This window comes from Petaurus breviceps, unplaced genomic scaffold, assembly GCF_028583685.1.
Source record: "Petaurus breviceps papuanus isolate PSGF00001 unplaced genomic scaffold, PetGlider_PUasm1.0 214, whole genome shotgun sequence".
NCBI classification, from domain to species: domain Eukaryota; kingdom Metazoa; phylum Chordata; class Mammalia; order Diprotodontia; family Petauridae; genus Petaurus; species Petaurus breviceps.
Genome location: NW_027185863.1, coordinates 6,937,229 through 6,963,855, shown reverse-complemented (window position 1 = coordinate 6,963,855; position 26,627 = coordinate 6,937,229). Strand labels below are relative to the sequence as shown.

At 38.7% G+C, this 26,627-nt stretch overlaps 1 protein-coding gene and 1 non-coding gene across 3 annotated transcripts in view; one reads left to right on the top strand and one right to left on the bottom strand.

The window, feature by feature from the left end:
• LIMS1 (LIM zinc finger domain containing 1) overlaps positions 1 to 26,627 on the bottom strand; it is a 215,390-nt gene that overhangs the window by 71,373 nt on the left and 117,390 nt on the right. Inside the window, exon 1 of one of the 2 annotated variants that reach the window (XM_069094012.1) lies at positions 8,706 to 8,937. The exons of the other annotated variant lie outside the window; for it this stretch is intronic. Coding sequence (XP_068950113.1) covers positions 8,706 to 8,812 — 107 coding nt within the window. The 5' untranslated portion in view covers positions 8,813 to 8,937. Of the gene's footprint in view, positions 1 to 8,705; positions 8,938 to 26,627 lie in introns of those variants that run through there. 2 annotated transcript variants of the gene reach the window in all.
• On the top strand, positions 24,419 to 24,521 carry LOC138165795 (U6 spliceosomal RNA). Its single transcript, XR_011169460.1, has one exon. It is a non-coding gene; the product is annotated as a U6 spliceosomal RNA (small nuclear RNA).

Below are 26,627 nucleotides of genomic sequence, written 5' to 3'. Positions count from 1 at the left end.
TCTCTCTCTCTCTCTCTCTCTCTCTCTCTCTCTCTCTCTCTCTCTCTCTCTCTCTCTCTCTCTCTCCTTCCCCACTTTGAGAATGAAGGAAAAACAAAAATCCTACTTACAAACACATCAGAGTCAAACAAAACAAGTATCTTTATCTATACAGACCACCTCTAAGTATGCATACACAACTCTTAGGTTTTTCATTTCTCTATCAGGAGGTGGGTGGCATATTTCATTGTTAGTCCTCTGGAATCACAGAGCCCGGTTTTATAAAAAGCACTTTATACAGCACTTAAAATTTTACAAATGACTTTTTTCTCAACGAGCTCATGAGATAGAATGACAGCAACAGCATCTTCCCTCTCCCTCTCTCTTCTCTCTCTCTTTCTCCCCCCCCCCCCCCAGGCAATCACGGTTAAGTGACTTGTCCAAACAATATCTTCCCAAGAGTGTTCAAAATCATCTTTTCAGCCTTCCCTCTCCCATCACCCCCCTAGACATCAATCAGCTGCCAAATCATACCAATTTTATTTCCACAAAACTGTAAGCCCATTCCCTCCTTTATGCTTTTACTGATATTACCTTAATTGAGGCCATTATTCCTTCTTTCCTGGACCATTATATAATTTGGCCTCCTTACTAATCTCCCTGCCTCCTATCATTCTATTTACCAACTGAGTTTTCTAAGCACTGCCACAAAGAAATCCTGCCACAAATCTGAGCAAATCACTGTCCTTTTCACAAGCTTTCAGTGGCTTAGCATAAACTCCAGGTTAAAATAGAAATCCTTGCCCTACCCCTTCCCCCAATTAATAAGCAATTTTCTTTTGCTCTCAAGCCCCATCAGAAAAAAAAAAAAGGGAAAGGAAAACAAACCCCTTGTAACAAATGTGCACTGCCAAGCAAAAGCATGGGTCATGTGAAGAAAGATGATGTCTCTTCTGCATGTTGGATCTATCATCTGGTTTTTTTTTTTTTTTAAGCAATATGGGTTAAGTCACTTGCTCAAGGTTACAAGGCCAGTTATTTCTGGGTGTGGTGCTGAGTATCTGAGCCCGGATTCGATCCAGGTCATTCAGACACTGGAGCTAGTGCTCTTACTTGCTGAGCCACCTGGCCGCCCCTAAGCAATTGGGGTTAAGTAACTTGCTCAAGGTTACATGGCCAGGTGTTTCTGGGTGGGTGCTAAGTGTCTGAGCCCAGGATTCGATCTCCAGGTCTTCTCAACACTGGAGCTGGTGCTCTTACTCGCTGTGCTACCTGGACGCCCCTATCATCTCTCTGTCAAGAGACAGGCAGCATTCTTCATCATCAGTCTGCAGAAATTATAATGGTCATTGAACTGAAAAGTGTTCTTAAGTCTTGGAAAGTTGTTTGTCTTTATTAGAGTTGTTGAATGTGTACAAGTTGCTCTTGGGGTTCCTCTCACTTAACATTAATCATTCATTTAAGTCTCTGCACATTTCTTTTTTGTAATTTCTTACAGCACAATATTACTCCACTACATTCACATATCATAATTTTTCAGGCATTCCAACTGACAGGTACTCTTGTTTCCAGTTCTTTTACCCCCCCCACACACACATACATGCAATTATAAACATAAAATATCAATTCTTCACGCTTAAACTGAAGAAATCCTTCCAATCTGGCTTTAGCCTATTTACCCCTCTAGAATTATTTGACATTACTCCCCTTCATATACTACTCAGAGTTCCAGTCACATTGAGCTGTTACCAATTTTGTCCTACCTGCCCTTTTTCACTTCCTGAATTTTGCACGTGAAATTTCCTTAAGTTCACTGATTAACTAGAGTCTCATTGCCTTGTTTCCTCTGCATTGTTTTCTGAAGTAGAGGGTACACTATTCTAGTAATAGTGGATCAAGCTATTCACTATTATCTGTTTTTCTCATTTAAAACTCAGCCCCTTGGTAAAGAAGCCCCCAAAGTATGTTTTTATCTTTTACCAGGGGGGCAAATGAGTTTTAAAATGTTAATTTTTATGCCTGATAACTTCATAGGGTGTCAATGTTTAAGATAAAAAATGATCAGCTGTAATTCAGAACATTCATGGGATAAATCTCATACTAAAAGTTATTTAATGAGCACTTATTGAGTGCCTAATTTTTGCTAAATTGGAATTGGACTTGCGATTTCAATAGTAAAGGAAGTTTCTAGGTAAGGAAATTCCCTTTACAGATGGGTACCTTCTTTGCAATTTATACTATTAGAAAAAGTAGGGGCAGCTAGGTGGCGCAGTAGATACAGCACCAGCCCTGCAGTCAGGAGGACCTGAGTTCATATGTGGCCATATTAGCTTAGTGACCCTGGGCAAGTCACTTAACCTTGATTGCCTCAAAAAAAAAAAACCCACCCAAAAAACCCTGGAAAGAAAGTGTGGTCCAGGTAGGTACCTTTGGGAGTACCTGAGACCTCTTCAGGGAGCTTTTCAAGGTCAAAACTATTTTCAGAATAATACTAAGTTATTTTAATTTTTCATCTGGCAAATACTGATATAAGCCAAATAAATAAAAGATCTTTGGGGGAAGGCTCTTAATAATTTTTTTTGAGTATAAAGTGATCTTGAGACTAAAAAGTTTGAGAATGGCAGGCAAGTATATGTACGTGTGTGTTTGTGCAAGCATTTATTAGGCACATACTGTGCATTGCATTTAAGTATGTGTAGAAGCATTTATTTTTTTAAATTTTATTTATTTTTTGTTACATTTTGGGATAGCATCTTCCTTCATATGTCCTTTGTAGTTGTAGTACCATTTATTAGGTACCTACTATGTTCCAGCTTAATATAGGAATATATGGAGAGAGAATGACCCATCTGGGAATATACAATAACTTAAAAGCATTCTCCTGGTTCTGCCAAATATATCAGTATTATTTCACTTGTAACAACCATAGAAAACAAAACCATATATCCAAATCACAGTTTTAGTCAAATTACTTTTCTTGCTTAAGTGAATGAATGACATCTGGATATTTTCTAAGATATGAGAATTACCTGTTATTCTTTTCCAATCTGATGATATAAAATACAAAGAATGTAAAAGTCAATAATGTTATATTGTTGGAATTTAATTTTGTCATGGGAATCTGCACTTAGAAAATGTATGATATGTGTGTTGTGCAATAGATTAACAGATCAGGCCTGTTAAGAATTCATGTTTATCTTTCAGTACTCAGAGAACTGATAGGAAGAGAACATGTACATATTTCAAAGAGTTTTACTTCCCTTTGTAGGCCCCAGTCTTACAATGAGAAGACAGCTACTTTAACTTTCCATTTCAACAATACTCTCTACCACACAGAAATGTTTTAGATGGCAGATAGGCTAACATAATATCTTCCCTTCAGGAAATGTGTCATGTGGTCTAGTCAGAAGCACAGGTTAGAGTTCTCGTGGAACTGATTGTTTGGTCCAATCTCCTTACTGGAGACTGAAGACTGAGACCCAGAGAGGGTAGATGAATTGCCTAAGGTCTATACAGTTGGCAGAACTGGGGGGAAAACACAACAGCTGGCACTTATGTAGTGATTTAAGGTTTACAAAGTGCTTTATAGAAATAAAAACTCATATGAACCTTACAGTAAGTATGTAAGGTAAGTGCTATTAGTATTCCCATTTTAGAGACGAAGAAGCTGAAATCAAAAGCTAAGTGACTTTCTCTGGGTCACACAGCTAGTTGAGTCCCTGAGGTATGTCTTTCCAACTTTAAGTCATAGAATCATAGATTCAAGGGAACCTGAGGGGTCTAGTCCAATCCCTTCATTTTACAGGGGGAAACTGAGGCCTAGAGAAATTAAATGACTCGCCCAACATCATACAAGCTATGAGTGGAAGGGCTGGGATTCTCACTGAGAAATTCCTTATCCAGTATTCTTTCCCTGATACCACTCAATCCCTTACAACATGGCGCCTCTTAAGTCTCTTGACTTAGTCCAGAGTATGTGCGTGGGGGGAGAGGAGTGGGAGGAGGCTGGGATCATGGGAACAGATATGCTGGGTTTGCAACTGGTCAACTCTTTGACTGGGGTCTCATTTCCTCATCTGTGAAATCTCAAGGGCATCCCTTCTAACATTAGCAAACATTAACAATCTTGGATTCTTTAATACTAAGCATTCCCTTGGTGCCACTAGGTGGCAAAGTGAATAGAGCACTGGCTATTCACTACAGTCAAGAGGAACTGAGTTCAAATTTGGCCTCAGACACTTAACACTTACTAGTTGTGTGACCTTGGACAAGTCATTTAACTCCAGTTGCCCCGCCTTCTCCCTCCAAAAAGCAAAAAACAAAAAGAAACAAAAAACTAAGCATTCCCATAGCACTTGAGCGCGAACAAAATGATTGGTACGCGGTAGCTTGGCCTAGGCCAAGAGAGTTGGCCTAGAAGTCATAAGCCTAGGTTCCAGTTCTTCCTCTGACACATACTGGCTATTTTAACCTGGGCAAGACTCTTACCATTCTCAGAATTCTGGGTAATTCTCAAAGACTATATAGGTAGCAGAAAAGGAACTGATCTTCACTGGCAAAGAGAGTTTTCTTCATTAGCCAATGAAATCACATTATTAAGAATGACAAAAAGGGCAAAGGCAGTAATTAAGTGATAAGAAAGTAGATCAAAGGAACAAAAATGGAGGGTGGGAAGACCGCTTTACCAATTGTTTCCCTCGTATTTTCTAACATGGCTTCATAATTTGCAACATGATGAGTAGATACAGGTGTCTGCATGTGTGTATGTATCGCAGAGCTTATTTCTAGCACTATTCTTTTTAAAAGCTAATATTTTATATAATAGAAGTATATATAGATGCATATATTATTGTTGCAGTGTGCAGAATCACAACTATCTAGGTCAAGCTGGAACACATTTAAAAAGGATTAATTCAGTCTAAAGTTTCTAATGTGTACACAGACAACTGTACTGTAGCTACACCTGAAAATAAAAATATAATCTATTAGTCCAAACACAGGCCTTACATTTTCCCTAGACATACCTCATATAAAATATGGATGTCATCTATGAGTGTGCTACAACAGGCTTTGTCAAGCCCATGGTCTAGCTCCCCCTTCCATGCCAGTCGCTAAGAGGCTGATAGACATCTGTCAACCAACTGACTTTCATAGTAGACATAGTTATGCCATATAAATCTTCCTCAGTGTAAACCTACCTAACTTTTGTGTAAGATTTCATTGTTAGAGAACAGTATATATTCAGGGACAAGTGACAGTAGGACCCAAATACTCTACTTGTTGAATTGGGGCGGCTAGGTGGTGCAGTGAATAGAGCACCGGCCCTGGAGTCAGTGAATCTAAATCATTTTCCAACTAGCACACATAAGCAAAAATATCCCCAATTATTTTGGGAATTGAAATATGATATGACAGGTTTCATTACTGTCAAGCTTATAGACTCCATGAGAAAGGTCATCTTGCCCAATAATTTTCTATTAGCAGTAGCAATAGTTAATTACCTCTCTAGGAGGTCACAGACCTTTAACACAATACTAAGTTGCAATTCTATTTTGTTGGGTTTTTCTTTGGGGGCCTATATTAACCAGAGGAAATTCAGAGTCTATGGCTGCCCACTGAGGAGAAAAACCTGAATTCTGGGTATGAAGTGTTTAACTAAATACCACATATTATACTATAAGAACTATAAGAAGTGACAAAGGTTTCAGAAAAACCTAGGAAGACTTACATGAACTGATACAAAGTGAAGTGAGCAGAACCTGGAGAACACTGTACATAATAATAGCAATATTGTAACTATAAAGAATTGTGAAAGACTTAGCTACACTGAGCAACAAACACAGCTCAAGCAGGTTCATGAGAGAGAACGCTAAGCAAATTTTCTTTTATGTTATTTTTCTTGCTTTTTGGGGGGACAACATGACTAACATTTAACTGTTTTACATGACTTCTAAAGTATAAGGGGTATCATGATGCTTGCCTTTATACTGAGTGAGGGAGGGAGAGAAGTTGGAACTGAAAATTAAAAAAAAAAAAAACATTACTATGTATTACCATAAATTTCAAGGCATCCTCAAAACTTCCAAACAAATGCCTCCAAAGGCATTTATCAGAAGCACTGCATTCTTATGCAAACAGAGTTCCTTAAGGCATGAAATTTAATCCTATGAATAAGGACTAGAGTAGTCTGTATTTTATGTTTAGGGTTAAACTGGATTTCCACTTAATATTTCATTTTTGGTATCAAGGATGTAACATCTTTTTGGCAACATTAATATTGCTGTTGTACCATACTGATGAGGTGCCAAGGAAACAAAACAAGTCTGTGAGTGAGAAAGGATTGAACAGTAATATGATTTGAGCAACAGGTGAAGCTGTAGGACAGACAAAAATGTATTTGTTAGTAGCTAACAGTGAGTATTTGGGTTTGATTATGTGTACCAACTTTAGAATTTTAATCCTGAACACTAAAAATATTTAGAAATAGCATAAAACAGGGGAGGGAAGGAAAAGGGATTCTGTTTGTCAAATAATCTAAATTTTAAAAAAATGAAACGACTGACAAGATGTTCTCTGTTCTCTGTTCTCTGGCCATCCATTGCTACTCCTAAAAAAAAAGTAAATGAATGTAGGAAATAGAGTAGAAAAGAGAACAGATACCTGTTTCAGAATGCAGTCCCTAAATTGGAGTGAGAGATCAGCCTTAATCTACTAGTACTAATTAGATTTAGTTAAGCAATTGCAGTTATCTTTTGGCTGTACCTTCAAAGTTCAAAGGCAAAAACAGCTGAAAAAGACATGATAAAGGTCTCAAATAGTTTATTTGCAGACAATAAAATTAATCCTTGAAAATATGATTTCAGTGTTTAGGTTTAGCTCAAAATTGTGTTGTATGAATGTGAGATAAATATTAACTGCATCTACTGCCTATAATATAATGTTCAATACTAAAGGACCACAAATATTAATGGAAAAACTCTTACTATTATCCAAAATCTGAAGCAAAATTTATCTATAACAACTTCTCTAAGTAGTTTGGAACAGAGTTAGATTAGACTTTACTCCAAAGATTTTAGAAATCATTTCCAACATGCCTGTCAAGTTGGGAAAAAGAAACTAAGATTTTTTTTACATGCCTCACACAAGCTTTTATTAAAGTGTCATGGTCTTAAGCTGGAGCTTTGCACCTTCCCTTTATTCCATTGTGATATAATAGGTTAACATTTCTTATATGATACATGCTTTTTCCACATAAGCTATTATACACTTTGTGTATAATTTAATATTTAAATTTAATGTAAATATTTAAAATTAAGGAAAAAGTCTAAAATTAAGTGACATAAGGGCTAAACAATTATGTTTACCTTGCCCCAGTATTTCTTCCTGGTAATATTACCACTGCTTCTCAATGAAATATGAAGCTTCAAAAACCTCTTTTGCAGAACATCAGAGATTTTTACTTAAATTCAATGTAAGCTATCTAGAGATTTGAAAGATAAAGCCCAATCCATCAAGAATAAAATGATCATTACTAATTTAAGTGATTCCAAATAGCTCTTTTAAAAGGAAAAGGAAACATAATGAAGTAGAAAAACTTATTTCTGAATTACAATTCCCTATAATAAGTAATGCAAATGCCAATTTAATTTTGAGGTTAAAATGTGCTTAGAATAGATCTCTATATAAAATTTAAATTGGGAATGCTGAATTGCATCTGAAAATGAGTATTTTATAGAAGATAATGCTTAGCTGAGGCTGTAACAGTTTAATCAGGGAGTTCTCCAATGCTAAAATTAAGAGTCTAAAAATAAGATAAAGTATTATAGAGTAAATGTAATTAAGAAATAGAGAATTCCCTCCCATTCCTTCTGCCTTTAGTCAGCACTAAAACAGAAATATATTTGAGATCAGAAGCAAACCACCTAAATCATTTCCTTAGTAGTTTATATATTTGGGATAACTTCAATGGTTTTTTGGAAACTAAGGTGTAGAATTCTCCCCAGTTATAATCAAAAAGTAAATCATGTTATTTTAAGACAAATTAAATCTCCAGGAAACAACCTTTGTGGTGAAATAGTTTGTGAATTTTTAGCTACCCTTCCTTCCTAGGTCACATTAAGCAGTTCTACAGCATTCTTCTGTCTAAATCCATTTAAATAACAAATAACTCCCTGTGGAGGTGGGGGGGGACCCTCCCCCAACTTCCCTTCTCAAAAATAAATAAATAAAGCATCACGATCTATAAAGCTACACCAGGCCATTTTACAAATGTGTGTACACACACACACACACACACACACACACACACACACTATGACTACATCATTGAGGATCCCAGAGAAGCCACATATTCTAAGGTTTTAGTAACAGTATCCTTTAAATTATAAATCATAATTTATTAAGAAGGCATGTTTCCAAAAGAAAGTTTTACATCAGATAAAACTGAAAGAAAGGCATGATGGAAAACCAGTAGACAGGGAATCTGTCTTTTATAACTTGAGATCCTGGGTTTTTACAAAGTACTGATCTAGTAATAATGTAAGCCCTAGTGCCCCCACCTTAGGTCTGTTTTAGGGTTTTATTAAACTCTTTATTGTAGGCTTTAAATTCCTACCTGAATTTTCTCTCCATTGTATTCCTTCTTATTACCTCTCTCTAAAGGTTATGGAATCCCATTCCAATCATAAGATGCCTTTACCTGTAGCCAACCATTAATAAGCACTCACCTAGACTTCTCGTTGGGTAACCCATTTAGTCCCAGGCTATCTGGGCGATCTCGTCTCCTCCTGTAAAGCCCTGAATGGGAAAGTTCTTTCAGCTGTAATGTAGTCATACTTCTCTCTACACATCAATTTTTTAAAAAGAGTTTCTGTCGAAGTAGGTAGCTGCCAAGGTGTCTGGAAAGGAGATAAACTGAGCAGCTGAGCTGCGTGTCTACTGCACACCTGCACTGGCTTGAGTTAAAACCTCAACACAGGCAGTTAGACTACAACTTCCTGTTTCTCATATAGGTACACACCCTCCCCGAGAGAGAGAAAAAGCCCTACTTCCCTTATCATCTGAGCCTTGTACCTAGGAGGTCTTGTCATTTGCTGAAAAGCAAAACTTTGTGAAGGAGAATAATCCTACCAACTTTTTAATGCCAAGGTTTCCATCACTGGCTGAAAAGCTACAGTCATGTAATGGCCAAGTAACTACTGGGAGACTGCCTTTTTATGCCAGGAAAGCCATCTCAGCACTTCACAAGCCACAGGCCCTCTAAAGATGTGCCTGGTCATCAGGCCAGAAGGATGGCACCAGGAAGTAATGAAAAACCAAGTTCTACTGGAGGCAGCTAGATGATGCTGTGAATAAGAGCACCAGCCCTAGAGTCAGGAGGACCTGGGTTCAAATATGGCCTCAGACACAACACTTACTAGTTATGTGACCTCAGGCAAGTCACTTAACCCCAATTGTCCTGCCTGCCCCCCTCCAAAAAGACAAAAACAAACAAAACCCAAGTTCTCATTTAAGTGAGAGGAAGACCTGAGAAAACTGTTGTTACCTTTCCTTTAACATTTATTTTCCAATAAACAATCTCTGACATTGTTTAACTGTTCATCAAGGTAATTTTTTTTATTTGTTTTTTTGGAGGGCAACTAGGGTTAAGTGACTTGCCCACAGTCACATGGCTAGTAAGTGTGTCAAGTGTCTGAGGCTGAATTTGAACTCTGGTCCTCCTGACTCCAGGGCCAGTGCTGAGGTAATTTCTTTATCTAATTACACACCTACCACAGACATTTTCTGAGCATGCACTTAACATCCCTCTACATTTTCTGTAATCAAACGATCAACAAGTAATTATTAAGGGCCTAATATGTGCCCCAGTCACTGTGCTGGACAAACAAATCAATCAGTCCCTGCTCTCAAAAAGTTTACCAGGGAGACATGGACATATATAAGATTAGGGGATATTTATATACAGAGGGTTTTTTTTTAAACTGCAGTTTTAATAAGTTATTAAGTATAATGGGACTTTTGGGATGTGTGTAAAGGATCAATATAGAACATAGCCAGGTGGTACAGTGGATAGAGTACCCTGAAGTAAAAAAAACCTCATTCTTCTGAGTTCAAATCTAGCCTCAGATACTTATTAGCTGCGTGGCCCTGGGCAAGTCATTTAACCCTGTTTGCCTCAGCTTCCTTATTTGTAAAATGAACTGGAGAAGAAAATGGCAAACCACTCCAATATCTCTGCCAAGAGAACTCCAAAATGGGTCATGAAAAATCAGATATGACTGAAAAACAGCACAAAATCAAGCAAATAACAAGGTAGAGAAGGACAGTTATGGTGAGATGTCCAAGATCTATGTAGAAGAAAGCGAGGGATTCTATGAGCTGAAAAGCTATTGTAAAGTTAAACCAGAATTTTAAAAATTGTTATTTGGAAACTGTGATTCCAAAGAAGTAGGGCAACTCCTTCTGCTTATATAGACTGGTAACCTCTCTCAGAGAGTTGCCTGAGGACACAGAGAAACTCCAGCCTGCTGGAAGACTTACAGCTAGAATGTGTTAGGGAGGTAACATGAAGCTCCACCTTGCCGATTTCAAGACTGGTCCTCTACTCACTAGGCTTTACTGACCACTCCAAGCTGTCTCTCTATTAGAATTCATGTTTGTATAATATGCAGTCATTTTCCAGTCATGTTTGACTCTCTGAGACCCCATTTGGGCTTTTCTTGGTAAAGATTCTGGAGTGCCATCTCCTTTTCTAGCTCATTTTTACAGATGAGGAAACGGAGGCAAATAGGGTTAAGTTACTCACCCAGAGTCACATAGCTAATAAGTGTCTGAGGCCTGATTTGAACTCAGGAAGATGAGTCTTTTCTGGCCCTGTACTGTATCTACTATACCAGCACGTATAAAATGGATATTTATACATATATATGTATATAAAATGGATATATAATACGTGCATATGTATGTATATATAAAATAATGGATAATATTATATATGTATATATGTATAAACATGCATTATATATTTATATAATATATGGACATCCCAAATTGTCTATCCAGTAGACATCATAAAACTAAACATATCCAGAACTGTATTCTGTACCTTCACCCAAAAAAATTCCTCCCCCAACTTCCCTATTATTCTTGAAACCAATACCACCCTCCCAGTCCTTCAAATTGGTAACTCAGGGGTCATTCTCAACTCCTCTCTCTCTCACCCCTCTAAGATCCAATCTGTTGCCAAGGCCTGTCGATTTTACCTCTGCAATATCTCTTCAATACACGCACACATACACACATATGTAGGCTTCCTTAGCCTTGTATGAAGTAATGCTGAGGGAAGAAGGCAGACCTACAACAATGAAAATGGAAGACTCAATCAATGGAAATGGAAATCAATGGAAAAATGGAAGATTAAATCAACACGGGAGAGAGTGGACAAGCATTTATTTAGTGCCTATTCTGTGCCAGGCATTGTGATGTTTTACAAATATTTTCTCATTTCATCTTCATAACAACCCTCTGAAAAGGGGGCTATTATCATCACCTTCACTTTACAGAGGAGAAAACTGAAGTTAAGAGCAGTTAAATCATATGTCTGAGGCAGGATCTTAATCTTAATTTCCTAACTCCATGGAACACCTAACCTCCCCCTAGTCCACATCAGAAGTATCAAACAAGAGACACATCTCACAGATTACAATATAATCAGAAAATATTTAACAAAATAAGTAAAAAATACAATAGAACATATATAATGTCAGCATGTGGCTTTCTCCATCAACGATCTTCATTTACGGTTTAGTTTCTCTTTTCTATTTGAGTTTTAATGCCACCGCACTACACCACCTAACTGCCCAGGAAGAGAGAGAGTGAGGCTGATGACTTTGAGTAGCTCTGCCTCACTTAAATCCAATTAACATACAAGTCAAGCCTTCACTGGTGATGTCATTGGTCCTTGGAAAACCAAGGACACACAACTGTGCCCCCCTCCAAAAAAAAAAAAAAGATGCCTCTTTAGTTTGATCAGCATTGTCTGTTTATTCTTGAGCCCAAATCTGCAAAAATAAGAGACCAACTTGGTAGGAGGAACCATCTTCCTCCCCACTGGACATATGATCACAGTGGTGACTACTGGAAGACTTCCTACATCCACCCATCTCTCCTTTTCCTGCTCTCTCATCTATCAGCCACAATAAAAATGAGTGAAAAACAGATCCTCCTTTTCTCTATATTCCACTCATTCTCAGGTTAGAGAGGAAAGGACCAGATATGTTCATTTTAAACTGAGATGTTAGGGATTCAACACGAGCAGGGGGAGGATGGTATTTTGGTCCAAATGAAGAAGCACAATGACAATCCTGAAAGGGGCTTTCCTAGACACAAGATCCTTCTCCTCTGCTTCTCAGTAGCCTTTGATACTGTTAATCACCTTCTCCTCCCTGATACTCTCTTCTTTCTAGGTTTCTATGACACCACTCTCTTCCATACAGTGACACTGGCTGTTTTATGAACAAGATAACTCCATCTCTCAGCTCTGAGCATTTTCCCTGGCTGTCCCCCCATGCCTGGAATGCTCTCCCTTCCTGTATGCCCCAACTAAAATCCAATCTTCTACAGAAAGCCTTTCCCAACCCTTCCTAATTCTAGTGTCTTCTCTCTTTCACTTATTTCCTATTTATCCTGCATACAACTTGTTTGTATGTCGTTGTTGGCTTGCTGTCTCCCACATTAGACTGTGAGCTCCTTGAGGGCAGGGTTGTCTTTTATTTTTCTTTTTAATACTCTGTGCTTAGTACAATGGCTGACACACATAGCAGACACTTAAATGTTAACTGATTAACTGGTCACTTTCTCCTATATTGTTTCCTTTTCTGAACAGAGACCAGATTTTCGGAGAATGGATTTTCCAGGTCAAGATAAGGAAGTAGTCAGGACACAGATAATTTCAGCCAATGCACGAGACAAAGAAACACCAATGTTGGATGGAAGCCTGAGGGGAGAGATCCTAAAAATGGACTCCCTGAATTCAAGAGCTCCTTAACTCAAGACAGAGGGGAGAGATCCCCCTTCAAGAGAGAGGGGAAGATGTCCAAGGAATACACTTGTTTTACTCAACTATACATGTTTAATAACAGGCTTTGTTTGTTTGTTTTTTTTTCATTCACAATGGGGAAGGATGGGAGTGGGAGGAAGAGAGAACAGATTTTTGCTGCTTGAAAAAAAATTAATTATAGAAGAGAAAGGAGATTTCTTGACATAGCACGTTCCTTGAGAAAAGAGTCAAACCATCTCTGTTCAATTTCCTAACTAGAGAGTAAAGGCAGCGAGATGCAGGGCTGAATATGCTGAGCTGAAGTGTGTGTAGGTGGGGAGAAGCTTATTTAGCAAAGAGTGCCTAAAATGGAAACTGGGGAATGTGTTACCCACATTTGAAACTTGTATGTGAGCAATATGTAAGCTTTATTTTGAAGATAGCTCTAAAGTGAAACTCCAGGGTGTCAAAGACAGAAACTGACCATCTCTGAGTCAGGTGCCCAGCATTAGATCCAGTCCACCTACGGTCAGAACCATTAGGCTGGTAGCACTAGGCCATAGGTCACATCTGTGTGTATGTTCTGAATTTACTAATTTATGTAGGTGTAGTTCCCCTCCCCTATCTCCTGACCTTTACAGGAGAATGCAAGCTCCTTGAGAGAAGGAGCCGTTTTGAATTTTTTTTTCTTTGAATCCTCAAAGCCTGGCATAATACCTGTCACATAGTAGACATTTAATATGTTGCTGAATGGAAATTGAGTTGAATAAATTACTAATGAAATTTAAGGTCATGGATGAAGAAGACTCTTCTTTTTTAAAAGTTTTTTTTTTTTTGAGGGGGGGGCGGCCAGGTAGCACAGCGAGTAAGAGCACTGGCTCCAGTGTTGAGAAGACCTGGAGATCAAATCCCGGGCTCAGACACTTAGCACCCACCCAGAAACACCTGGCCGTGTAACCTTGAGCAAGTTACTTAACCCCAATTGCTTAAAAAAAAAAAAAAGTTTTTTTTTCTGGTGTCCTTAAATCACAAGACAATAACTAGTCCATAAATATCTAACGTTCATCCTGATCCCAACCCTTTGCTTGCTATGCCTGATGGTAGAATTTGGAGTGGAGTTTGACTAAAGGGAGTTGACTTTAGAGACTGAAGAGGGAGGCCTTAGAAATTATATAGGCCAATCTTCTTATTCTGCAGATGATAATACTGAATTCCAGAGAGACAAGGTCAAGGCCACCCAGAAATCTAGTGACAGCTTAGACTAGAAGCTGGGTTTTCTGCCCACTGGACCAATGTCTTTGCATTACATCAGTATTAATGGAGAAGGGCAGTGTTCCTACAGAATTTCCAGGGTCATCTTAATTGATTTGGAACATCTGCCAACCAAATGTAATGCATATATGGCTGTTTAACAAGTTTTTGATGATGCAGGAGGGAAAAAAGGGAATCCTTTAAAACTCAATCTAGTCTCAAATAATGATGAGATTTATAAAGGTTTCAAAGAAGTTTGATTTTATTTTTCATGTGATGGAGGATCCTACAGAGACTTCAAAATGGAGAGAAAACTTTAAAGCAAGGTTACTGTGAAGTTTGTAAGCTGTCTGAATCTGAATTTAGGGACAGGAAAGACCTCAATCCATTCCTTTTACAATTGAGGAAACTGAGCAAAGATTTGACCAAAGTCCTACTGGTACAAGAGGCCAAAGCAGAGATCTGAACTCCAATCAGCTTGATTCCAAATCTAGCCCTCTTTGTGTTACACCATTTTGCCTCTCAACAAGAAGTTTAGGAAAACAAAATAGACATCAGCAATTTTTTGAGGACAGGGGGAAGCAGACATTTTACTATCATATATAAAAAAGCATCCATGGCTATCCAAATAAAATGAAAATCAGTTGTATTCACTGTAAGTTACATGCACATGCAAAGCTGATGCATGGGTGGTTCCTATGAAAAATACTTAAATAAGGATGTGTCAAGATTTTAAAAAAAATGTTCTCAAAAGTAAATGTTGTAGGCTGAGGTGAAGAAAACTGTTCAGCGGCTAAGCTGTGACAAGGCAGGAAACACATGACTATGTGGGATGCAGCCTGTCTGATAAACACATGTGGCATGATAAATATGACGTAAGGTACCAGTTCCCAAACTATAAAAGAAATAGGGGCAAAAAAATCATTCTTTGCCTGTTGACCAGAAATGAATATTGTCTTGAACAAAATGAGGTTAAGTTAAATGAATTCTTTTAAGTTAATAAAAATGTCAGAGTAGAATAAGACTAAAGCTTTATCTATTCCAATATGATCAACAAAAGCTGCAAAGAGGCAGATTTTATGCTGGATGTAAAGAAAAAAACTTATTAATAATGAGAGCTATACAAAAGTAGAACTGGCTTTATTTATTTGAGCCAAAGAGGGTTCTTGTCTGAAGGCAGCCTGGACTTTGGAGTTTCTTAAGTCATGTCATCAAGGATTCATTAAACACCTATCACGCACCAGGTACTGTGTTAGGATCGGATCCCTTTCTGATTCTATTCTACTATGACACTTTTTTAAAAAGTGTCTTTCATTGGGGCGGCTAGGTGGTGCAGTGAATAGAGCACCAGCCCTGGAGTGAGGAGGACCTGAGTTCAAATCAGGCCTTAGACACTTAACACAAAATACTAGCCATGTGACCTTGGGCAAGTTACTTAACCCCAAATGCTTTCCAAAAAGCTTAAAAAAAAAGTTTTTTACTACCACAAAAATTGTTGCTACCAGTATTCTGGTGTACACATCAAACTTCTCTTCCCATCTTTGCCTTCCTTGGGGTATATGCTTGACAGTGGGATGATTATTGGGATAAACAGGTGGAAGAATTTCCGTAACTTCTCTCATTAATACACATAAATCAGTCCAAAATGACTACACTGATTCACAACTTGTGTGATACTGTTGGCAGAGCAGTGAACTGGTCCAAACATTTTAGAGAACAATTTGGAACTATGCACAAGGGCTAAAAAACGATGCAAACCCTTTGATCCAGCAATACCACTATTAGGTCTATGCCCCAAACAGATCAAAGCAAAAGGAAAAGGACCTATATGTATAAAAACATTTCTAGTAGCTCTTTTTGTGGCAAAGAAGTGGAAACTGAGGAGATGCCCACCAATGTGGGAATGCCTGAACAAGTTGGAGTATATGACTGTGACGGAAGAAGATGATGAGGATGGTTGCAGAAAAACCTAGAAAATCTACACTGCTTTCTTGCTTCTATGAATTCCTACTGCAATTATGATCAACATTCTACAGTTCTTTTTTAAACTGGTTTAACAAATATTAGCCTTGTCCTGCTCAATTATAAACTCCTTGAGACAGATACTCTATATTAAACTTCTTTATAGCTTCTGAAACAAGTAACGCAATGCTCAGCATAAGGCCTAACTTAATAAAAACCTGAGTGATTTGGAAGGCCAAAGGCAGATATAATGGAAAGAAAAGTAGACATAGGGGGTTTGAAGCCCAGGCTCTGCTAATCTGTTACCTGTGTGACCTAGGTTAAATGATCAAACAAATCACTGGACCTCTCTGTGTTCTGGTTTCATGAAATGATTAGATGATCTCATCTCTAAGCTTTGCCCAGCAACCCCCCTATTTTTTAGTAAACATTTGAGAAATTTTAGAAAATGATTTTCAGGGCCCAGCTGATAATCTCACATGTGTTTCAAAATACTTCTTTGCATTTAGCATGAAAGAATTTGCCATTATATAACACAGATAATACATGTAATACAATATAAACTTTATGCAATAAAACATTAACATGATATAAACTTTTAAATGCACTAGAGATTTTCAGAAAAGGCTCTTTTTTTAGTAAGAATGTGGAAATTCAAGCTCTTTTCATGCTTCCAAGGAATTACACACTATTTTGCATGTATAAACTCAACACTTCACATCTGAGGAAAACATAAAACACAATTAGCTCTAGTGTTTGCCTAAGCTTGCTACATTTCAATTTTCAGTGTCCTCTTCCAAGTAACCCCTTCACGCAACAGAGGAGAAACTTAAAATATAATTAAGCATCACATCCCCCAAATCGGCAATTAGGGTATTTAATGACCAGCTAATGTTCTTGCAAACATTTGTTAAGTACAGTGATGGTAAACTTTTGAGCCAGAGCAGCTGTTAACAAGGCATCACCACCAGCTTTTATACTCCTAACTTCAGGCAGGCCTATGAATTGGCTGAGTACCTGTGTATTTCCAGGTCATTAATTTCCATTTATGAAACAGAACAAGGGGCAGATTTTACATTGCGCAACCAAGACTTGGAGCTTGATAGAAATGAACCTTTTAAGTAGTATCCCTTGAATAATCATTGACAGGGGAAACATTTCCCCAAATACCCTTCCTCTGCTCTCTTTGGGCTTCTTCCTTCGGACATGTCTTTTAAGTGTGGGAGCACGAACACCCACGTATACATGAACACGCAACCAAGTTAAAAGTCTCACCAAGGGCATGGCTACACCTCCAGATCCTGGTTTCTTTTCTAAGTGAAGGCTCCTGGGGTGAACTGTGCTTTCTTGGTTACAACATGTTTTGTGGATTTGCAGAAGGAGGTTCAAAAAACCACAACTGTGTACCATGGTGTGTGGGTTCAAGTTCAAACTCATGGGGTGAAGGATAGGAGAAAAAAATCACAATTCTAGAAACAAACAACAAAAAAGGGCACGCTCAGGGTGAAAAAGCTGCTGTGTTATAACAGGGAGAGGACAGCTGTCCACATTTCCTCTGGGGTGTGTCGTGCCATTGTTAGCAGCTCCACACCTCTGACACTATACCTCTTCACATCCCTGACCCAGGCCACTGTGACTCTGTCATCTATCAGCTTTAACAAAAATGCCCAGAGACTTGTCTCATCTTTTAACCAAGGTCACAAAACAAATCACCGTATTCTATCAGACACTTGAAAAACTCATCAAAAAACATGATTAGCATTACCTGTCAAAAAATATGCCAGATACCCGGAAACTTTCCTTCCAAAGAGAGACTGAGCAGACAAATTGCCTGGCAGTCCTGAATCTGAGAGAGGAAAAGAAATTCATGGCCGCAGAGCAGTTCCTTGGCAGTTATAGAGCTGACCTTGGACTCGAGGTAGTGATGGGGTACCTGGGGTCTAGATCAATTTGTGAAACCAACTTGTAAAACCAGTCTGTGACTTTGTAACTGCACTTTGTTTTGTAAAGTTATAACTGCAATTAGTCCTTTCCCATCCTTGAGCTCTGCCCCTTCCCCCTATCCCACACTCCACCTAGGCAACACCCTGTGACCCCTTTGTTCTTTCTTAATCTCTTCATTTCTTCTGGGCCTGGCCCACACCCTCCTTTTGTCTGCTTCAACCTGGCCCAAATCTTATCTAAACTATCTATTCACATGCTCCTGTTGGTCAGCTCGGACCTTTGTCTATGCACTGAGGCACCTCCTTCAGGTCAGCCCTGACAATGGCAGCCTTCCCTTTAAAGGTAAAAGCATGTACCCCTCTCGCTAGCAGGTCCCCTAAAGGACTCTTGCCCGCTTCTCATGGAAGAGTAACAATAAACTTCTACAACTCTCACTCCAATTAAGCCTGAGATCTTGAATTCTTTCCAGACAATATTGCAGGTTTTCTGGTCTTAGATAAGATCATAATTCCTGCTGAACCTATTGGGATCCCATCCCCCATCAGTAGTAGGTTCAAGTCCTGACTTTGAGACCTGCTGGCAGTGTGACTTCAGGAAAGTCACTTAACCTCTCAGCCCTCCAGGCATTTCTCTGGGACAGAGGGTGACAGAAGAGTTGCCAATCTGCACAGGTGGAGGGAATTTCCTCATCAGAAATTTCTTCCACCAATGAAATCATGTCTGGACCCTGCCTTCCTCCCAAATTGTTTTAAAATGGTGTAAAGGAAAGACTGAGTGCTGGGCCTGGAAGGAAGAACACATCTTCCTGAGTTCAAATCTGGCCTTAAACATTTAGTAGCTGTGTGACCCTGGGCAAGTCACTTAGCCCTGTTTGCCTAAGTTTCCTCATCTGTAAAATGAGTTGGAGAAGGAAATGGCAAACCACTCTAGTATCTTTGCCAAGAAAACTCCAAATGGGGTCACAGAGTCAGAAACAGCTGACCAACAAGAGGAAAGACTACTGACATGAATGCTAGTCCAGGATGAATTAATTACAAGCTTACGTACCAGCATTACCTTTCTCAACTGACTTCACCTCCTTGGAGATGCCATTGCCTCAGTGTCTTTATCTCTAAAGTCTCTTTGTATTCTTAAAATTACACTATCTTATGATTACCGGAGGTGTATATGGCTATGTAATGCTGGACAAATGACAGTTATCAAAGGATCACAGATTTCAAGCTGGAAGGCATTGTAGAGGCCAATTAGTATAACCCCCTTGTTTTAGAGATGGGGGAGGGGGAGCCCAAAGAGATTAAATGACTAGCTCAAGGTCACACTGGTGATCCCAGTCCATGTCCTCAGGTTCCAAATCCAGGTTCATTCCACTGGGTATATTACGTGACTTACTGAAAGATGGTCAACAAAGGGTGGATACTCTATGGGTCTCTCAGCAGATGCTTCTGTAGAAATCTTACTTTTGAATGAAAAACTGACAAATGAAAAGAAGAATGGTTCATTATGCTCTATGTAACAAACAAGTCTGAAAGGTAAGAGAATGACAGCAGAGAATTCCTACATTTCCCCATTAAATTATGAACCCTAAACACATAATGAAATACCATAAAAATAAAGACATGGTATTGAGCAATAATGAATAAAGTGCTGTTCTTGGGACCAGGAAGATATTATGTCAAATCCCACCTCACTTCATCTCCCTAAGCCTCAGTTTCCATATTCGTAAATAATATAGGTACCTATTTCAAAAAGTTATTTTGAAGTTCAACTGAAACATATGCAGTTCAATTCAGTAAACATTTATTAAGTACCTGCTATGTGGGAGACTCAATGAGATAAAAGACAGTCCTTGCTTAGGGAGTTTACACTCTAACAGGGAAGACAACATGCAAACAAGTGTCTACAAAAAGAAGCAAAGACCTCAGGAAGCTTACAATCTAATTGGGGAAAACAACATGGAAAAAAATATACAGGATAAATAAGATAAATATACGAGCTATATTACAGGATAAATAAGAAATAACTGACAGAAGGAAGGCGCTAGAATTAAAAAGGATTGGAAAAGACTTCTCGAGGAAGGTAGGATTTTAGTGGAGACCTTAAGGGGTCAAAGTGAAGGAAGGAGAGCCTCCCAGGCATGAGGCACAGCCAGGGAGAATACAGCTTTGTAAACTTTAGAGTGATACACATCTAAATGTCAACATTTATGTTCTATAAATGTGACTTATAAAAAAAAAAAAGGCATTAGCTGGTGGCTTTTTAGTGGTGGTTAACAAAACTGAGGCCCAGAGAAGGAATTTGACTTACCCAAGGTCACAAAGGTAGCTAAGATGTGAACGGAAACATAGGACTCTGGCTACAAATCTATGCTCTCAAGGGGAGAAAAAAAGAAGCAATAAGCGAGTAGTCCAGCTTTCCAGTCTTAAGGCTTTGTCATTAATCCTTTTCATAAACACTGTAGCGTTTAATTAAGAAATAGCCTGGAGCGGTCGAAAGAGCACCAGACTTAAAATCCTAGGTGGTTCCTTTTCAAAGTCATTTCACTTTCCCCAGCTTCAAGTTTCCTCATCAGTAAACTAAGGGTAGTATTAGCCCAAGGTTCTCTGAGATTCCCCTTCTGCCTCTGAGCATGTGATACTCAAATCCATGGAAGGGAATTTGGGATACACTGCATTTTAAAGCACAGATGTATTCCAGAAAAAAAAATGTGGCTAAGTTTTGGGTTGTTTTGTTTGTTTGTTTGTTTTTGCAAATTGAATCATGTAAAATTCATCAAGGAAGTTCTTCAGTCAAAGGAATTTTATTTGTAGTCATTTTGTTAAGGGAATAATCACTATCTAATGCCATCTTTTTCTTTTAATAAAAGTAGATTTCTGCACGTTAATTAGCTTAAAGTCTGCTACCTACAGTATCACTTGGATCTCTGCCATGGTGCCAAATTTAGTTCCATTCTGCTCTACCCACCTACTCTGCACTTCAAAATATCCAAATATCTGCTAGGGTTTCCTAAAATAAATGTTCACTTAAAAAAAAAATCAATTGACAAAAGTTCTTGTGCATGACAAGGAGAAAAAAATACAAGCTTGTTTTCTACATTCCAAGAACAACAGAGGCAGAGTCAAGAGTCAACAACTCCAGTGGTCTGAGTACTATGGGCAACAAACGTGGCTCCTCTCCCTTTCCCAGAATTCAAAAGTATATAGTTGAAATCTGCTCTTTCCTGCCCACCCCGAACGAGCCACTACAAGCCACGTCTTTGGTACTAAGCTTGCTACTGTCAAAAATGTCTCTCATTCCAAAATTATTCTCATCAGGTCACTGAAATGTTTACCAGTTCCTATGGAAACAGTATAATCTTGATATCAGCCTCTAAAAGGCTCTATTGCTTCATTTCTGAAATCTGAAACTTTTTTTTCCCATTTCTCTTTGTCCCCCTAATTCGGGCACAGTTCATTTTCCATGACCACAAATAGTCATATCAATAAGTACTCTCAAACCTCAATTAATGATCCACTTATTTCAAGTAATATCCTATTCAACAAAATTCCAGAAGAATGGTATAATTCGTACACAGGACTTTGTTTTTAATAGTAGTTAATCCAGAATTCACAAGAAAACAGTATAATAATTATTTGAACTTTTCTGATTATTTTGTAAGGCCAGGACAAAAAGATACAAAACATGTAGAAGGATTTAAGGAGACAATAAAAAGTTACATTAGTCAACAATCCTTCCCTTTTTTTTTTTTTTGCTTTTTGGAGGGCAATTGGGGTTAAGTGACTTGCCCAAGGCCACACAGCTAGTTAAGTGTCTGAGGCCAGATTTGAACTCAGGTCCTCCTGACTCCAGGGCCAATGCTTTACTCATTGCACCACCTAGCCACCCCAATCCCTCCCTTTTAATCAAACACATCTTACTAATTAGATATTAAACACTCTACAGAATAAAGAGAAAAGTTTGGGCTCAAAGTAGAATTTGGATAGCATCTGAGTTGGTGAAGGGTACAGTAGACTCACTTGTTTTCTCTAAGTGAGAAGAGTCACATTAAGAGAAAATACCATTTGATTTAAAGATAAAGGAAAAAAGGGCTAATGCTGTCTCCTAATTACTATTATGACGAAGTTAGCATTTTAAAAGATAGTGCTTATATAGATTTATCTCATTTGATTTTCACTATAATGCCAGTGATAAGTGATATTATTATCCCTATTTAACAGATGAGAAAAAGAGGCTGAGAGATAGACAGGAATGAGAGCAGCTTCGGTGGTACAGGGAACACTGGGCCTAGAGTCAGGAAGATCTGAGTTAAAATAAAGCATCACACACATACCAGCTGTGTGACCTTAGGTAAGTACCTTTACTTGTTTCACTTTCCTCAACTGTAGAATGGGGATAGTAGCACCTACCTTCCTGAGTTGTGAGGATCACAGATAATAAATGTAACGGACTTGGCAGGGTGCCTGGCATATAATGGGTACTATATAGATGATGGTGATGATGATGGCAAGTGTCTGGGGCAGGATTAGAACTCAAATTTCTTGATTTTAAGTCCTGCACCCCATCTATCATGCCACCAAGCTGCATCACTAAAAAGCTGTTTTTAATTACAGCTTTTTATTTTGTCCAGATTCTATGATTTAATTGGGTTGGGTACAGGAATTCCCCTTACCAATGAAGGCTGTAACTGTTCTTCAACTTAAGTGTTAGAATGAAAGGTTATTAAGAGACTTTCACAGGGTCACACAGTCATTATTGTATAAGACAGGGAATTTGAACCCAGGATGCCGGTTTTCTATCTACTATGCAAACCTGCTTTTCAGCATAACTTAATCAAACTAGGTTGTTTATCCAGTCCAATTTAATTATGACCTGAACTTAATTAATCGAAGATGAAGTTACCTGGTTTTAAAATATAGCAACAGTGGGTCAAGAGGGTGGTTACGTTCTCTGAGCCAGGAGAAGGCTATATAATCCCTGATGTGAGGCTTTGCTTTGGGGCTCACTTTGAGAAGTGTTCTGTGATTTGATCAGATGAGACTCTGGGAAGCTGTTGTTGAGAGCCCCCCGGCTTTGAAAAACCCAGATGTTGATTTGGTATGGATGTAATGGTTGGACAGTTTGGAAACCTGTTTGCTTAATCTGTTTCTCTGTCTTGATAATTCTGTCTGTATACTCTGAAGTTCAGGATGCTGACCTTTTTCCCCTGAACTAGGTAAATGATACATGTTTGACTGATTAAAGTAAGCTTGTTAACCCATTTTGAGTTGCTTTCCTTTAACAAAGCAGATCTAAGAACCTGTGTTGGCAGCCACCCTGGGGTGCTTGCTGATACAGGAACTAATTCTGAAATCTCAAATAACTTGTAGTCACACACAGAACAGACCAAAACTAAGATCTCTTGACATATAATATATTGGGGTCTTCCCAAAATATTAGCTTGCAACCCTACCATATCACCCCCACCTACTATAGAAGGATTAATTGAGGGACAGCTAGGTGGTGCAGTGAATAGAGAATGGGCCCTGGAGTCAGGAGGACCTGAGTTCAAATGTGGCCTCCTACTTAACAAGTACTAGCTGTGTGACCTTGAGCAAGTCACTTAACCCCAATTGCCCTGCCTTCCCCCCCTCCAAAAAGACAAAAAAAAAAAAAGATTAACAATTAAAGTATAAAGAGTGCTTTGCAAATTTTAAAGCACTATACAAATGCTAGGTATCATTATTACATGAATTCTTGCTTAAGGTAGAGCCTGAATTGGATGACTTCTCTAAGGTCTTATTCAAATGAGAGATTCTATGATTTAATAGTTTTCTAATCTAGGGCTTAGAACCATCCCCATCCCCATCCCCACTCCTACCACTCATCTCTCTCTCTCTCTCTCTCTCTCTCTCTCTCTCTCTCTCTCACTCTCACTCTCACACACACACACACACACACAGAGTATTTTTCTAAAGGGAATTAGAAACCACAAGTTGTGTCTGAATTTTTACAGGTTCAGAAACCAGTGGAGCAGAGTTTAGCCCTACCAGCTAAAGGCCTCTCTCTCTGTGTTTCTGTCTCTCTTCCCCCCAGGTCCCTTGGGCAGTTGCTCAGGCAGAGTGGATAAGCAGATTGTAAATCAATGCCATTCCCATTTGGCTCTTGTCATTGCCCTTCCAAACTGACATCATGTCCAGACCTAAGTGGCAATTTGGTGCCCATTTGCTTCTTCTCTGCTTCCTAACATGTTATAAATAAGGACATGGGATTGCTGACTTAGTCAACCTATATACTTAAATCTGGAATGATACAGGAAAGATTAGCACAGCCTCTGCACAAGCATTACACCCAAACTGTAACAGTTTTTTTTTTTCTCAATGAAGGGGAGAGGGGGTTGGAGCGAGATAAGATGGCTTTTCATTTACAAACAAAGTAAGATGTAATTAAAAATAACTGAGTACATACAGAATTTATGTTATTTAGGCAAAGAAACAAAGATACTTCTGAACGTCTCTAACACAGAGAATTGTAATATGCCTCTTTGGCTAATTTTCTCATAATGGTCTACAGTGAAAGAAAAGTAGTCAAACAGATGACCTTTGGATTAACGGAAATCTTGGGTTTTTGGGGGTCTGGTTGGATTCAGATAATCATGTCTGCAACGGTTTCCTTGGAGGCCGTATCTGAATATTCACTAATGTTTCCAAGAATTCTAACTACTAAGGCCAGATGTTCCCTTCTAAATTAATTGTCCTTTTCAAAGTACTTCCATGGCAACTATGAAGATAATGACAGCCAAAGCAGCAGCAGAAACCACAGAGATTCACAACCTTGGAAGGCAGTATTACTAAGATGATAACAAGAATAATGTCTAATGTTTCTATAGTACATCAAGGTTTTGGAGTCAAAGTCTTGCAAACAGCCATTTTACTCACACTCTGGGCAAATAATGTATCAGAGTTAGAAAAGAATATGATAAAAATAAGAGCAAACAGTACCTGTATCTCACTCCTGGGTGGAGAGGCAGGACAGGACAGGACAATCAGCATCCCAGCTCTGAAGCAATGAGGGGTCTTAGGGGACCATCGAGTTCAGTCTCCTTATTTTACAGATGAGGATTTACAGAGGGAAGTGAGTTGTTTAAAGTTCAATGGATAGAAGTATCCGAGTTGGGATCTGAACCATAGACTGTGGACTCTTTATCTAGCATTCTTCCCATTTCTTTCCCATTTTTTTCTTCCCCCTTCAACTGCCTCCTAGGGAAGCTAGGTGGTGCAGTGGATAGATCACTGGGTTTGGAATCAGGAAGGCTCAGCTTCATGAGTTCATCATCCATAGGCCCTTACCAGCTGTGTGATCCTGGGCAAGGCACTTAATCCTGTTTGTCTCAGTTCCTCATCTGTAAAATGGGCTGGAGAAGGAAATGGCAAGACACTCCAATATCTCTGTCAAGAAAACCCCAGCATGGCTAGGTGGCAAAGTGAATAGTGCACTGGCCCTGGAGTCAGGAGGACCCGAGTTCAAATCCAGCCTCAGACACTTAACACTTACTAGCCGTGTGAACTTGGGCAAGTCACTTAACCCCAATTACCCTCCAAAAAGCAAAAAAAAAGAAAAGAAAAGAAAAGAAAACCCCAACCCAGGTCATGAAGAGTTGGACACAACTGAAAAGCATTGAACAGTAATAACCCAGAAGATCATCATTAACTGATACCCAACTATCTCTTTAAGTTGAAAAATCCTTGTTCCTTTCACCATTCCTTTTCTATAGGTCAATTTCCAGTCTTTAGCTTATGTTTATACTTCTCTTCTCAACCCTCTCAAAGAGCCAAACTTTTTCCACTTTAAGCTGTGAAGCAATTTAATTTTTTATTTTTATTTTTGGAGGTGGGAAGGCAAGACAATGGGGTTAAGTGACTTGCCCAAGGTCATACAGTTAGTAAAGTATGTCAAGTTGTCTGAGGCTGGATTTGAATTCAGATCCTCCTAACTCCAGGGCTGGTGCTCTATTCACTGTGAAATAATTTTTAAAAAAGAAAGAAAAAGAAAAACCTTGACAGAAGATCCAGGACAGAGACCTGACCTAGGATAAATCATTGTCAACAAAACAAATGAATGGCTGAATAAATAACTCTTACACCTATTCCTGTCTTCTGTAATACTTCCATAATTACTCTCATAATTTGATCAAAAGAAATAATATATGTAAAAGTGCTTAGCTCAGAGCCTGGCACATGGCTAGCATTACATAAATCCTCGCTCTCTTTCCTCCTTTCCCTAACACTTCACTCTCTACCTTGTTAGAGAGTGAAGTGGAAAGAGTCTAGGACTTGGAGATAGAAAGACTTGAGTTTTATTATCTCGGATACTCCCTACCTGTGAGATCCTGGGCAAGTCATTTAACCACTCTGGGCCTTGTTTCCACATCTGCAAAACGGGAATTACAGTAACACCGACCTCACGGTGACTACAACGTAAA